The sequence below is a fragment of the Mus pahari genome, chromosome 14 (genome assembly GCF_900095145.1).
Source record: "Mus pahari chromosome 14, PAHARI_EIJ_v1.1, whole genome shotgun sequence".
In the NCBI taxonomy this organism is placed as follows: Eukaryota; Metazoa; Chordata; class Mammalia; order Rodentia; family Muridae; genus Mus; species Mus pahari.
This window is the reverse complement of record NC_034603.1, coordinates 66,834,978-66,850,847: the sequence shown is the minus strand read 5'-3', so window position 1 is coordinate 66,850,847 and position 15,870 is coordinate 66,834,978. Positions and strand designations below refer to the sequence as shown.

The 15,870-nt window shown below is 45.3% G+C and overlaps 1 protein-coding gene across 1 annotated transcript; it reads left to right on the top strand.

Moving 5' to 3' along the window:
• Positions 1-8,535: 8,535 nt before the first annotated feature.
• Positions 8,536-14,156, top strand: LOC110331629 (keratin, type I cytoskeletal 27). Its single transcript, XM_021212400.1, has 8 exons — positions 8,536-8,983; positions 9,621-9,703; positions 10,035-10,191; positions 10,537-10,698; positions 10,785-10,910; positions 12,726-12,943; positions 13,151-13,200; positions 13,835-14,156. Exons 1-8 carry the CDS (start codon positions 8,570-8,572, stop codon positions 13,972-13,974), a joined length of 1,350 nt encoding a protein of 449 aa, XP_021068059.1. The 5' UTR covers positions 8,536-8,569; the 3' UTR covers positions 13,975-14,156.
• The last annotated feature ends 1,714 nt before the right edge of the window (positions 14,157-15,870 follow it).

The following is a 15,870-nucleotide window of genomic DNA, read 5'->3' as shown; positions in this document are numbered from 1 at the left end:
ACAGACGTGTTTGGTGATGCTGTGATACAGATGTGATTGGTGGTACTGTGATACAGACGTGTTTGGTGATGCTTTGATACAGACGTGTTTGGTGATACTTTGATACAGACGTGTTTGGTGATGCTGTGATACAGATGTGTTTGGTGATACTGTGATACAGACGTGTTTGGTGATGCTGGGGAACAAGCAGGGGAGGAAAAGCAGCTGACAGACCCAGAGAAAACCTTTGCCAGTCATGCATCTGATGGGGAATTAACATCTAGAGACTGTAAAGAACTCAGAAAAGATAACTGTCAAAAAGCAAAGCAAATGCCAGACATGGTGATGCACATCTTTAATCCCAGCTCTCAAGAGACAGAGGCAATCAGACTCTATGAAATCCAAAGCCATTCTGATCCACTTAACAAGTTCCAGGCAGCAAGAGCTGCATAGTAAGACCCTATATATAAACAGAGAGAGAGACAGAGAGACAGAGAGACAGAGAGACAGAGACAGAGACAGAAACAGAGACAGACAGAGAGAGAGAGCGAATGCATAAAAATGCATAGATACAGATAGATATAAATAGATAGAAGAACCACTCAATGGATGGAGGAGCCACTCAGTAAATGGGCATGTGAGTTGAACAGACAATCCTCAAAAGAAGAAACACAAATAGCAAAGAACAAGCATACAGATGAAAGATGTTTGACATCAAAACTACATTCACCATTCCAAGTCGCTCTGTCAGCATGGTTTTCACCCAGAAACTAGGCAGCGATAAACACTGCTAAGAGAGTGAGAGGCAGGGGGGCTTCCTACTGTCCAGGTGGGATGTAAACTAGTGATGGAATCAGCATGGAGAGTCTTCCAGACACGGAAAATCGAACCAGGGGACTCAACGTAGCACAGAGGCATTGGTGCATCGTGTCTGGTAAGGCACTGTTCTCAATAAGCAAGGCAAGGAATGAGCCCATATGAACATCCACAGATGGATGGTGTATTAGTCACTCTTTCATTGGTGTGATAAAACACCATGACCAAGGCAGCTTACAGAAGGGAGAGTTTACTTGGAGCTTACAATTTCAGGAGGATGAGTCTGCGACCATCATGGCGGGAAGCACGGCAGCAGGCAGGCAGGCATGGCGCTGGAGCAGTAGCTGAGAGCACACCTCTCTCTATCCACAAACAGGAAGCACAGAGAGATAACAAAAAATGAGGGGAGTCTTCTGAAACCTCAAAGCCCACCCCCAGTTACACACTTCCTTCAGCAAAGCCACAAATCCTAATGCCCCTCAAACAGCCACCAACTAGGGACCAAGTACTCATATGCCCAACATCTCACTTAAACCACCACAGATGACTAAAGAAAATGTAATTCTGGAGTATTGTTCATCCATGAAGAAATCATGTCATTTGGGGTCTCCCAGCTCTCTGTTGCCACTGGACCACCTGCAGTTATCTGCCAAGCCTACCTTACTGTTTATACTAATCACTGTCCTTCAAAGCCCAGCCCCCTGCAGGCGCTAAGATCCACTGTCAGTAACCTTCAGATCCACCAGAGCAGCTGTGTCTCCACTGCCTGCTGAGAGGACCCTTTTGATGTCCCAGAAAACAACTCCACCTGTGCCCTGATCCTTGGACCCACCCATGGACATTCACCTGTACCTTCAAAGACTGGGGGTTGGGGACTGGGGTTTTTTCCCACTCTATATAAGCTGAGTTCCTTCAGTAAACTTTGAGCCTCGATCAGAGTATTTTTGTCCTGGCTTCCAAATTTCTCTCGCACATTCCATTTCAGCCAGCCTGCCTCTCAGGATGAACCCAGACCAGATTAAAGTGAGTTTTGCTGCAGGCAGAAACTCACAGTCACTTGCAGAAATACAGATGGAACTTGAATCATTATATTAAGGGGAAAAGCACATGGGTTCAGAAATACAATCCCTGCATATCTTCTCATGTGCAGCATCTACATGTCAAAAACATACATGAAAAGAGAAGGGGGACTGTGTGAGGGAAAAGGGTGTCCAGTGGGGAAGAAGAAAGTGAACGGACAAGAGAAACGGAGACCGGAGAGATCATGATAAGAGCACATAATACACACATGTGGGGATGTGATCATGGAACCCACCCATTGGCATGTTAACTAAAAGGCATTAGTTTTAACAAGATGCTGTTTTGATTTCTAAGGTTTTCTGTCTCCTCTCCCACTCGGTACTTGCTCCCCTGTTTTCTCCATCTAGATGATCTGGTCAGCTGCCCCTCCCAATCCCCAGCTGCCCCTTTTTATCTGGGACTGCTCTTGGAAAAGAAAGCCACAGCAGGACACTTCTGAGAACTCACAAGGCCTGGACAATCTTGTTCCCACTGGACCTCATAGAAGCTCTCTTCCCTCAGCTGGGAAAAGCTGAATTCTTCCAGCCCCACTCTCATCCTCTTGGATCTGCTACGATTCCCAGTTGGCTTTGGGGGGAATTGTCTTATCAGAGTCTTTAGATGCCTCTGTGTTTCCTCTTCACTCAAGAATGCATTTAGCTTGTCCTACATGTTTCTGTGTTGGGATTCATACCAATATGTTTACCTGTAGATCGGTTATAAACACTGTAGATGGGCTTTGGTTTTCTGACATGACTTTTTTTTTTTTTTTTTTTTTTTTTTTGGTTCTGCATGACTTTTATGTAAAGATTTTGAAATTCTGCCACCTTTTCTCAGAATTCTAGAAATCCTTTGCTTGAACTCAGATGAAATGGTTTTAAGAATGCCTGTCATCGTTGCCTATTTTTTTCTTAATATCTCTTGCATAGTTTCCAATCACTCCTTTGTCTTCCCCTCACCTCTCTCTCCTTCTCCTGTCTCATTTAGGATAATATATATATATATATATATATATATAAGAGAAGGGAGACCAGGAGCCAGGAGAAGAGAGAGGGTCAAAGAGAACAACAGGGAAGGAATATAGCAAAATATCTGTGTGTGTGTGTGTGTGTGTGTGTGTGTGTGTGTGTGTGTGTGTGTCTGAAAATGTCATAATGAAATCTGTGCTTTTATACAAATACTGAAAGAAGAATGGCACCCTAACTTTCTTACACCTAACTTACTTCTCAGTTGTGCCCCATCTGTTCTTTAAATCCATCAGCTGAATTTCCTTTTTAGTTATTATATTTTTATGTATTTTTCAGATTTACTCTCAGATTTACTGGTTGCTTGTGTGCGTGTGTACATATGCAAGAGAGGATACCCAGGTGGCATGACACACCCGGAGTGTCATTACTTCAGGTCCCTTTTGGTTGAGTCAGGATCTCTTTGTCCCTGTGCTGCTGTGCACAGCAGGATAGTTGGCCCCAGAGATGAAGGGATTCTCCTGTCAGCTCTCGCCAGCAGCACCACTTCGGAATACAAACACTGGGATTACAGACACTTCCTTTGCAAGTCTGGTTTTTAGAGTCAGGTCTTCACACTTTCACGGCAAGGGCTTTTATCCATTTAGCCACCTCCTCAACCCCCTCCCTTTTTAAAAAAATCATTTTTCAAAAATTCTGATTTTATTTGATGAATCTGTTTGTTACACAACGCCCTTAAAGATTTACAAGTTAATTGGTCCTAACAGGATCCAAAGGGCAGCAGACTGAACCTGCCAAAGATGGTATATCAAAAGTTGAGGTGGACCAAGCATGGTGCTATTTATTGTTAATGCACACACTCAGGAGGCAGAAGCAGACGGATTTGTGTGAGTTTGAAGTCAGCCTTTGTCGACAATTGTGAGTTCCAGGTTATCTGGGGCTATGCAGTCTGAATGGAGCTGGAAAACAAAAAAAAACAGTCTAGGGCTTACAATTTTACAGGTTAGAAGTTTGATGGCTTGGACTTGGGCGGGAAGGCAACTTCATACATCATCTAATAGATTTTGGTCATTTCCGTCCTCCATCATCCTCTTACATCACTCTGCTCAAACCCTCCTCTTTCTCATCAAGTCCCCCTCCAACTTCAAAACTTCAGTGTCTCGTGTGTGTGTGTGTGTGTGTGTGTGTGTGTGTGTGTGTGTGTGTGTGCCCATTGAGTTTAATTTGTGTTTGCTTGCTTGAGCACAGGAGAAGGGTTATTTACTGGAGCCTGACTGCACTACTGAATGAAGTACAGTCCCCACCCCACCCCTGCCTCCAGTAGCCATTAAGGGATAAGATCTTGTGAACCCCTCTGTCACGCAGGATGAGATGCTGCTAGGCCCAGGCTTGTTCCGCTTTCATGCGGGTAACCAGAACTGCGGTGAAGGTGTGTACAACAGCCCTGTCAGGTACAGAGGACACCATTTCACACTCTTCTCCCTACTGGCTGTTTTACTTGGACCTCCCACCCATTCTTCCAGGATGCTCCCTCAGCCTTGGAGGGGATGATATGGCGGTCCCATCCGATGCTGGGTACTCAGTCATTTATCATTAGCACTTTACCCGTTGTGAATCTCTGCATTATCTGTCACACATTGTGTAAAGAAGCCCCGCTGACGAAGGCTGGGAGCAACATTCATCTACGGAGATAGAAGTATTTAGAAGGCAGTTTGGCAACGTAGCCATTTAGGAAAACAGCAGTATGTTCCACCCCGGGGCCTGTGACCTCCCCAGCCACAGGCTCTTGACTGGCTTACAGAAACAGACATGAGGGTGCACAGGACCAGGGATGTGTTCAGGCCCGTGTCTTTTTTGATAGTCACTTGTTTGTTGGGAACACTTCCAGTTCCTTTGCTTCCTAGGCATTAAAGCCATGTGTGTGTGTTTTGTATATACTTCCTTGTAATTTCATGGTTGTTGGTCTTTATGTTCCATGGACTATAGTTAACACTGACTCCTGGTCATATGACTTTCTTTCTTCTTCTTCATTTGTTTGTTTAGTTTGGTTGAAACATAACTTTAGGAATTTTGTGGGACCTGGGCTGAAATGGTTTCTCTTGAATATTACAGAATAACACTAACTTTGTTTTGTCTGTGTGCATATATGCATGGGTAAACAGATATGTTTTTTGTGTTCTTTATGAACACTCTTCTTTTTTTTTAAGATTTATTTATTTATTATATGTAAGTACTCTGTAGCTGTCTTCAGACACTCCAGAAGAGGGAGTCAGATCTTGTTACGGATGGTTGTGAGCCACCATGTGGTTGCTGGGATTTGAACTCAGGACCTTCAGAAGAGCAGTCAGTGCTCTTAACCACTGAGCTGTCTCTCCAGCCCCATATTTCTATTTCAAGTCAGCATTTCTCTGTGTAGTCCTGGCTGTCCTACAACTCACTCTGTAGATCAGGCTAGCCTCAAACCTAGAGATCCACCTGCCTCTGCCTCTGCCTCTGCCTCTGCCTCTGCCTCTGCCTCTGCCCCTCAAGTGCTGGGATTAAAGGTGTGAGCCACCACTGGCCTGCTATCCACATTATTTTTGACAAATAGTCTCTCTTTGGCCTAGGACTCACCCGAGGCTAGGCTGTCTGGCTAGCAAGCCCCAGGGATCCATCTGTCTCTGCCTCCCCATCCCTGAGATTACACGCACACGCTGCCACACCTGGCTTCTTCTTCCAGGTTCTGGGGGCTCAAACTCAGGCACACTAGTGCTTTACCGACTGATCTAGCTCCTCAGTGCTACTACCTTAAATTCTAAGTTAGTTCATTGGATTAGGCTTTTTCAGACCACAGGAGTATGAACCTGGTTTCCTGCGTACGCTCATCTTTCGTATAGCTTCCTTAGCAACAAAAATCATTTTATCAGACCAGGCATGGTGGGCACACATTTTATCCCAACATTCAGGAGGCAGAGGTAGGTGGATCTCCATGAGTCTGAGCCTGGTTCCAGGCCAACCAAAGTTCCAGGCCAGCCAGGCTGCACAGAGAGAACCTGTCTCAAAAGAGAGAGAGATCAGCCCCCAACCCTGGCACATCAAGTCACTGCGGGGCTAGGTGCAGCCTCTCCCCACTGAGGCCAGACAAGTCAGCTAGAAGATCACATCCCACGGACAGGCAACAGTTTGGGGAATCAGCTTACATTCTTAAAGGGCTTTCTTTTCTTTCTTTCTTTCTTTTTTTTTTTTTTTTTTTTTTCTTTTTAAAGTTTGTCAGCTCACTGCTAAAGTTTTATTTTGGAAATTTAGTGAAATTGATCATCTCTTTGTTTGCTGCTATTGCCTCGGGATCCCAAGTAGCCAAGGATGACCTTGAACTTCCAGTCACCTAGCCTCCACCTTCTAAGAGCTGTGACTGCAGGTCCCTCCCTGTAGTAGCAGGGCACAGCACTGCATGCATGTCACCCCAGGACAGCAGCACATGCCTGTCACCCCAACACTGAGAAAATGGAGACAGATGGATTCTTGCAGCTTGCTGGCAGCCAGGGGACCCAAAACAGTGATCCCCAGGTTCAGTAAAAGACTTTGACTCAAATGGAGAAGCAATGGAAGAATGAGATTCCTCCCCCCCAAATCCTCAGACACATTTTTATTTTTTTTAAAAAAGATTTATTTTATGTATATGAGTACACTGTAGCTGTACAGATGGTTGTAAGCCTGCATGTGGTTGTTGGGAATTGAATTTAGAACCTCTGCATCTTCCAGCCCAAAGATTTATTTATTATTATAAAGTACAACTGTAGCTGTCTTCGGATGTCAGATCTCATTACAGATGGCTGTGAGCCACCATGTGGTTGCTGGGATTTGAACTCAGGACCTTCAGAAGAGCAGTCAGTGTTCTTCCCTGCTGAGCCATCTCTCCAGCTCCAGACACATGTTTATAAATTCAACACTTTTCCTGTGTTTGCTGTTCTGTTTTGATATACTTTAGCCATCTTTTGGGTGTGCAGTGTTTTGTTACTTGTAAAGTTAATAATTAGAAGTAGTTTGTTTGTTTAATTTTTCTTTGGCTTCCTTTTTTAATGGATTTGTCTCATTTTGAATTATGCGTATGTGTGTTTGTGCGTGTGATTATAAGTGACCATGGAGGCCAGAAGAGAGCGTCGGACCCTCTGCAGCTGGAGTTATGGGTTCTTGTGAGCTGCAGTGTGAGTGCTGGGATTTGAACTCAGGACCTCTGGAAGAGCAGCGGGTGCTCTTAACTGCCGAGGCGCCTCTCCAGCCCCTGAATATTGTGTCTTGATTCAGATTTTCTGGCTTTCTTTTCTGCAAACTTACCTACTAGGTTATGAAATGTTATGTCCTTGGCTTCTTTGTTTCGAATCTTCTCAACCGAACGTGATGTCCATTGTCTCTGGAAAATGCAAGGGCTTAAGCATTTTAAATTTTTAAAAACAAAACAGAAGCCAACACAAAGAACATGGACAAAGGCAAAAGATGGGAGGGGGAGATCTCATGAAATACGATGGTAAGCCTGCAAGGTGACAGCTCTACCAGGAGAAGACAGTCTTGCCGGTCAAGCAGCGCACTGTGAGCATCTAGAGCAATGGGCAAGGCGATGAAAAAGAGGCGCAGCCAGAGATGTGGAGGGAGTCTCAGAGGGCAGCTGTCTGAAACTCACGAGGGCTGACTGAGGTCACCAGTAGCCAGTGGAGCCAAGGGGAGAATAAAGCAATGAAACAGTGGCTGAACAGGTGCTGGGGCGCACACCTACAACCCCAGCACTCCAGAGCAGAAGGCAGAGGGACCACAAGATTGAGGCCAACCTGGACAACATAGTGAGACAACATAGTGAGTAAATGGAAGAAGGGAAGAGAAGAGGAGGGAAGGAGAGAGGAGAGAGAAAGGAAGGGCTGGATTGGAGGTGCAGTAAACCCCAAATCTCTAAGCTAATAGAACCAAAGTTTAGGAAGATGTAAGAGGTAAGAAGTAGAGGAGGCAGGTCCAGAGGTAGTCTAAGAAAAAGAAGATGGATGGAAATACTAGAAATCTACTTGTCCCCTGGCCATAACTAGATCCTTCATTTACAGCTAAAGAAACTGAGAGCGACATAGGCTCACCGATCCCCCTGCCTCGCAACACAGCTCAGGCAAAAGCCTATGTAAAATAAATGGGAATTCAAGAAGGATAAAGATCAAGGGAAAACTTTCTGTTTCCCAAAAAGAACCTGTTTTTGTTTATTTGATTGTTTGATTTTTTTTTTTCACTTAAAACTTTGCTTCTTTCCTCTGGAATCTAGGGCTCATGGTCTTGAAATTATTTTCAATGTATCTGATAGAAAACACTGCTGGTGACGTTTTTGTTTGCCAGAGAAACACAGATGTTATTGGTCAAAGGAAAAAGAACTGTTATCTATTACACTTCTTCTTAATTCTTTAAGGAATTTTATACTGCTGAAGCCTAGAAGGCAGGAAGGGCTGCTCACACTAAATTGAAAGGCATCCCTATAATGACCTTGATAACACTCCACCCTGCTCCCTCCCAGAGATAACAAACTTAAGGTAACTATCCACCTACGGAAGTGGACGCAGCAGAGTAAAGACATTCATTAGGGGAAAATGTCACCCACTTAGGGATAATTCTCAATGAGCTGGCAAACACCGTTTTGCTAGGTGAGACAGAGTCAATCTAGAGACACCCTAACGACGCATATATAAAGCAGTCTTCAGTCAGTGGGACAGTCACTGTCGGGGCAGCACTGCAGAGTGATCACCATGTCCGTTCGCTTTTCTTCCGCATCCAGACGGCTGGGCTCCGTGAGGCTCTCCAGCGCAGGAGCAGCCTTGGGAGCTGGAAATGCATGCGGAGTGCCGGGCATCGGAAGCGGCTTCTCGTGCGCCTTCGGGGGCAGTTCATTGGCAGGGGGGCTCGGTATGGGCGGTGCTTCTTGTGGGGCCTTCACTGCGAATGAGCATGGCCTCCTCTCTGGCAATGAGAAAGTGACCATGCAGAACCTCAACGACCGCCTGGCCTCCTACCTGGAGAACGTGCAAGCCCTGGAGGAGGCCAACGCTGACCTGGAGCAGAAGATCAAGGACTGGTATGAAAAATTTGGACCTGGGTCGTGCCGCGGTCTCGATCATGACTACAGTAGATACTTCCCCATCATTGATGACCTCAGGTCCCAGGTAAGAAGTCCAATGACTGATAGGGAGCATATAGACACAGAAATATAGTCACAGCGGGACATGGAACTCAGCTTCAAGGACTTCATTATCAATATTCAAAATCGTTTCTGGACTGGAGAGGTGGCTCAACAGTTAAGAACACCAGCTGGGTGTTTAATTCCCACCATCTATATGATGGCTAACAACCATCTGTAACTCCAGTTCCATGGTATTCAAAGCCTTCTCCCAGCCTCTGGGGGCACCAGGCACACACATAGTACACAAACATACATGCAGGAAAGACACCAATACACATGAAAAAGTGAATTTTTTAAAACAATAATAATAATCCATATTACAGTTATAACCTTTGAGCATGATCCACCCATCACTGGGAATCAGGCAAGCCTGTATGTTTTTAGTAACCCAATGCCTCCAACTAGATATTTATAAACTTAAAAGGGAATTTTTTTTTAAAATGCTAAAGTAGGAATTAAAAATGAAAACTGATTAGACTTCAAGTCCCCACTTTCAAAACGCTCATCATCAGCCCAAGGTGCGGGAAGTATTAGTGTGAGCTCATGTGTAACTTAATAATTGCAGGGAAATTTGAATATTTTCCTATGTCCTCACTCTTACCTACCTGTTCACTCATCAGATAATCTCTGCAACTGCACACAATGCCAACATCATCCTGCAAAATGACAACGCAAGACTGACAGCGGATGACTTCAGAATGAAGTGAGTTGAGCAAAATTAAAACAGACCAAAAGCTCCCTCCTGTTTCTTCCTTGGGCCACTGGGGGTTCTTCTCTCCTCTGCTTTTGTCCATCTGTCCATTTTAAACCAAATCCATATTGAGGAGCCCTACAGCGTAACCTAATTTACTTAGAAAACTCGGAGCTTATTCAAATGAATGTCAAGGTCATAGGGAAGAGAGCTTTGAATATTCCCATTACCTTGCCTCATAGAAGTGTGTCTATTCCTTCGAGGGTAGTCTTTGGGGTAACCTGAAAAGTGGGGTGACTCAAATCTGGCAGGAGAGGATGGACCTTTCAAACTCATCTCTCAGGTACGAGAACGAACTGGCACTCCACCAGAGCGTTGATGCGGACATCAATGGCTTGCGGAGGGTCCTGGATGAGCTGACCCTGTGCAGAACCGACCTGGAGGTCCAGCTGGAAACACTGAGTGAGGAGCTGGCATACCTCAAGAAGAACCACGAGGAGGTAGGTACCCAACCTTCCCTGTCTTCACAGACTGCCTCCTTCCGGGAATCGAAACCTAATTACGTTTTGATAAATAGTGTATCTTAACATCAAGACAGTTTTAATTTCCCCTTACCCCTTTGAAATATTCCTATTATTCCCTCTCAAATGAAACAAACAAGCACAGGGTATTAGCTCACAGCTACAATCCCAGATCCCAGGGGGCAGCCTGGGCTCCAGAATAAAACTGCCTCAAAACAGAAAAAGAAACAGGCCTCGCCAAAAGCTTTGAGCCTTATAGATTCTGTCCACTTGGCTTCCTTACAAACAGTCAGAACCTAGTGTTGTTGAACAAATCTGTTTCAGGAAATGCAGGCTCTGCAGTGCGCGGCTGGAGGCAACGTGAACGTGGAGATGAATGCAGCCCCAGGCGTGGACCTCACCGTCCTGCTGAACAACATGAGAGCCGAGTATGAGGCCCTGGCTGAGCAGAACCGCAGGGACGCCGAGGCCTGGTTCCAAGAGAAGGTAAAGCCCAGACTTCGCTGGCGCACGCCCTGCACCAGGTGTGGATGCCGCTGCCCACACCCTGACACCAGCTCCTGTCTTTGCAGAGCGCCTCCCTGCAGCAACAGATTTCAGACGATGCTGGAGCCACCACCTCAGCCAGGAACGAACTTACAGAGATGAAACGGACTCTCCAAACCCTAGAGATAGAGCTACAGTCCCTCTTAGCTATGGTAAGTAGGAAGGATGAGGCAGCTTTGCTGGAGGTTGAGAAAAACTCGAAAGAATTTTCATCCTCATCGAGCTTTTTACTGGAGATTTTTAATTATTCACCTCTGCTTGAAAATTACTCCTAGATGTTAGCAAGCCCTGGAAACCAGCAACTACAATTATTTTGACATGCTCAAGAAGAAAGCTAATTTTGCCTTGAGCCTTCTCTCCCAAGTCAAAAAGATCTACACACCCATCTCTGCACAGCACAAATATCGTCCCTGGATTCCCCCACCCAGTCTTCCCGTCAGTCAGTTAATTAAGAGCACTTAAGTTCCTTTTAAGTGGATAAATAAGAAGCAAAGTAGAGGTGTGAAGGTTGAGTCTAAAGCAAAACCTGCCTAATGACAATAATAACACCTTTTTCATTAAGGGTTTGCCCAGCCAGTGCCCCTACAGGTTAGTCCACAATACCCCCACACACACAGCCCTGGGGCACAGACAGGCAGACTTCACAGCTCACACTATTATCTCCAAAGGAAGAATCAAGTTCAAAGAGGAAAGGCGATTCCCAGAGTTGCACCATTAAGGGACAAAGAACGAGACTTCCTATCAAACTTGCCAAACCTAAGTCTCTACCTCTCAGCCTGGGACTAGGCGACCTCCAGCATTTAGCCACAGAAGAATGCCCGTCGTGCTATATGGATATGTGTAAGATTATATGAAAATTTGACCTCAAGTGGGTCTGTAAGATATTGCCATCCAGGTAGGCATAGTGGTGCATGCATTTAATTGCATCACGTGGGAATCAGAGGCAGGTGAATCTCTGTGAGTTCAAGGCCAGCCTGGTCTGCATAGTGAGTTCCAGGATAGCCAGGGCTATGTAGAGAGACCCTGCCTCAAAAAAAAAAAAAAAAAGACATCCTCATTTCAAGTAAAATTATAACAGGTGTTCCCTCTTGTTCTATATAGATTCATTTGACTTTACAAGCCAAACAATTAGACAGTTTAAAGTTTAAAAGGGCAGTGCTTTTCTTTGCATCATGATACATACATATACACTGTTTATACAACTAACTATAGATCAGCAGGAGACAAAGACTTCGTGTGATTCACAAGGAGGGAGCAGAGTGTAGGGCGACTTTAAGGAGAAAACTGGAAACTGTGCCACACCCCACAAGCATAACATCTATTGGTATGTGTGGTAGGGATCTTTCCACTGCACCTGAGAGAGAAACAGTTGCATTTTTTTTTCTAGCATTTCAAGATTGACAAGGACCATTTGCCACCATCTGTGTCATTATAAATAGACTGGCATGGTGTCTGCCATGAATATTGAACAGGTGGAATCTTTTAGGTGGATATGATTGTCTTTGTATCTGTGCAGTGTGTCTATGTATATGTGCACTGTGTACAGTGTGTGTGTGTGTGTGTCTCTGTGTGTGTGTGTGTGTGTGTGTGTGTGTGTGTGTGTAGTCCAGAGGTCAGCCTTGGGTGCTGTTCTTTGCAACTGTCCACCATGGTTTTTGAGAGTCTCTCCAGTGGAACCTGGGGCTTCCAGATTAGGCTACATTAGCTGATCCCCAAGCCACAGAAACTCTGTGTTCACGTCCCCAACACTGGCATGACTAGCACACATACCAGACTTTTTAATGTAGGTGTTGGGGGGCTGCTCTCAAGTCCACATGCTGGCACAGCAAGTCCTTTCTCAACAGCCGCCCCCCCAGCCCCGAATGTGACCAATTGCCTTGTGTAAGGATAACTCTCTTCTAAGGGGCTTAGCTTATTCTGCATCAGTACAGTAACAATTTCTACAACACCACCTTCTCAAACCACAGAAACACTCGCTGGAGTGCTCCCTGACGGAGACCGAGGGCAACTACTGCACGCAGCTGGCTCAGATCCAGGCTCAGATCAGCGCCCTGGAGGAGCAGCTGCACCAGGTGAGGACGGAGACCGAGGGCCAGAAGCTGGAATATGAGCAACTGCTGAACGTCAAGGCCCACCTGGAGAAGGAGATCGAGACCTACTGCCGCCTCATAGACGGAGATGAGGGGTAAGCACCCTTCCTGTAGGACACTCCATAAGATTCCTAAACATCTTCTGAAGCTGAGCCAAGTCTCTGGGGTCCAGATCTCGTGTGAATAAAACCTCCCTTTCCAGTGTTACTTCAGCAGTCAATGAACTCCTTCTGTAAGTCTGTGCTGTTTTATGACTTTAGCAAAACGCGCATGTAATTAATGCATTTTTTTTTTTTTTACAGCTCTTGTGTTAAGTCAAAAGGCCAAGGAGGACCCAGAAATCAGACAAAGGGTAAACGAGAGCTCTAAGAGGCGTTCATGGTTTCTTCCTCTCCTCCCTTGTCTTCTTTCCTCCTCTTCTTCCTCTCTCCCCTGTGTGTGCCTGTGTGCAGGTGCACCTGTCTATGGAGACCAGAGGGAAACCTAAAGGAGCATTCCTCAGCCACAGTTGTCCCCTTTTTTGTTTGAGTGAGGGTCTCTGGCTAGCCTAAAGCTTACCAAGTAGGTGAGACTGGCTAGCCACTGACTCCCAGGCATCCCCCTGCCTCCACCTCCCCAGCTCTAGAATGACAGGTGACTTGTTTTATGAAGTTTCCGGGGTTGGTGCTCAGGTCCTCATTATTACAAAGCAATCAATTTACAGACTGAGTCAGCTCCGAAGCCTTGCTTTCTGTCTTTTTTATTGTATGTGTTTTTGTTTAGTTTTTTGAGACAGGGTTTCTCTATGTAGCCCTGGCTGTCCTGGAACTCACTCTGTAGACCAGGCTGGCCTCGAACTCAGAGTTCCACCTGCCTCTACCTCCGATAAAAGTGCTTCGATTAAAGGCATGCCACCACACTCAGCAGATTATCTATTTTTCAAATGATGAGTTAATCTCCACCTGTGAATTTAGCACAATTTTAATGGTTTGTTTGTGTCGTTTTAGATTTGTCTAAAACTGCCATCGTTAAGACTGTCGTTGAAGAGTTAGACCCCCGAGGCAAGGTTCTCTCCTCCCGAGTTCACACCCTGGAAGAGAAGTCCACCAAAGTCAACAACAAGAACGAGCAGAGGATCCCTTCGTGAACTCCGCCCCTAAAGCAGATGGCTCTAATGTCAAATACCAAATCTAAATGCTTTTCCGACATAGGGCCCTCTTATGGTTTTGCTTCTCTCCAGTGAGCCAAGATGAGCTCCTTATAGATTAGTGACATTCTTTGACTTTCTCTCTGGTGATGTTTCAATAAATGTCTTCCTATTGCAAGTTATCCTCCCTGGTTCTGGTCCATCACTGCATCTTAAGTACACCCTCCCACGGAAACTAAATTTTACCCTTGATTTTCTGTGTTTAATCTACTGTTCTTTGCAAGTTCAGAACTGGCTAAATACATGGTGGTTGTAGCCACATGTGAGTTCACGACTCAGTTGACACGGCTACTGGTTGAATACACAGGGGATTGTCACATGTCTATAAAATTTTGTCTTCCACCCTTCCACACATGCTTGGCATACATAGGTTGAGGGCTAGGCACTGAAAATAAAACAACTAATTAAAAATAAAAACCGGTTCCTGGAGCTGGAGAGATGGCTCAGAATCATCTCCCCTAGTTCATTTCCCAGTATCCATGTGGTGACCTTCAAATTCCTGTAATTCTAGGGGACCCAATATCCTCTCCCAGGCCTGTTTGGGCACTGCATTCATACATGTATGTATGTGTACAGTGTACTGTGTGTACACTGTTCATATGCATGCTGGCAAAACATACACATAAAATACAAATAAATGAATAATTGTTTTTTAAAAAAACAGATCTTGAGTATAACAGACTCATGGAAGTCGAAAATAAGAAATTAAAAAGCCAGAAGCATCCTAATCATAAAGGAAAAGTGGGTTCTTTTAAGAGAAGAGAGAGAGAGAGAGGTTTCATGGGGGGGGTGCTGAAAGATTGTAAGAGCCAGAGATAGCAGAGGACTGTGGCTCCTGCACAGGACAGGGCTATTATGCTCAGGAACTCAGTGAATAAGACCAATGCAGTACTAAGCCAATTAATTCTCCAGCGTTGATGGTGAAGGGAGCCGTGGAGTCTCACCCCCAGCTAAGGAGCAAGCTAGAGGCAATTGATGGCTGATAGAGGAATGGAGGTGGAAGAGGAAAGATGGGGAGAGCCTGGGGATGGGGAGGAGCACTGTGAAATGCTGGAGCACTGTGAAATGCTGTCTTCAGAACTCGACACGGCTACTGCCTTCGTGAACTCACAGCTGTGTGTATAGGTAGTCATTGCTACCTCCACAGAATCAAGTCAGCCCTATCCCGGCAGAGATGGAGTAGGTGATTCACCAGGACCCACCCCTTACCAAGGAGCTACCAGCAGTGGATAGATATTGGGGAAGGGAGCGTAATTCTTCATTGAGGATATGGCCATTGGTAGGCTTCCGTGCTCACGTGGATGGTCCCAACACCCACGCATGTATGGGCAGCACCAACCGGACTTAGAGGGTGATGAAAGAAAAATCATGAAGTTGGGAGAGAGTTGTATTGGGGGTGTAAGAGTTACTTATACAGTGATATTTTACCATGACTAAGGCAACTTACAAAAGAAAGACTTTCTTTTGGCTTAGAGGGTTAGAGTCTATCATGATGCCAAGGCAAAGCTATCAGGCAGGTGGGGAGGTTGGAGGGGGATCCTAGTTTTGGAAGTGGGGGCTTTTTTTTGTTTGTTTTTATCTTTTTTCTTAGAATTATTTATTTTATATATATAAGTATGCTATAGCTGTCTCCAGATACACCAGAAGAGGGCATTAGATCTCATGACAGATGGTTGTGAGCCACCATGGGGTTGCTGGGAATTGAACTCAGGACCTCTGGAAAAGCAGTCAATGTTCTTAACCACTGAGCCATCTCTCCTGCTCCTGGAGCAGAATCCTTAGATCTGATATCTTGAACCACAAACACAGAACAGAGTGATGAGCTTTGGGCTCTCA

Bases quoted from the DNA above. Each gene is read 5' to 3' on its own strand.
- LOC110331629 (XM_021212400.1), top strand. From the start codon at position 8,570: ATGTCCGTTCGCTTTTCTTCCGCATCCAGACGGCTGGGCTCCGTGAGG. The intron at 10,192-10,536 runs GTAGGTACCCAA...AATCTGTTTCAG, and splicing joins TCAAGAAGAACCACGAGGAG to GAAATGCAGGCTCTGCAGTG. The intron at 13,201-13,834 runs GTAAACGAGAGC...GTGTCGTTTTAG, and splicing joins ACCCAGAAATCAGACAAAGG to ATTTGTCTAAAACTGCCATC.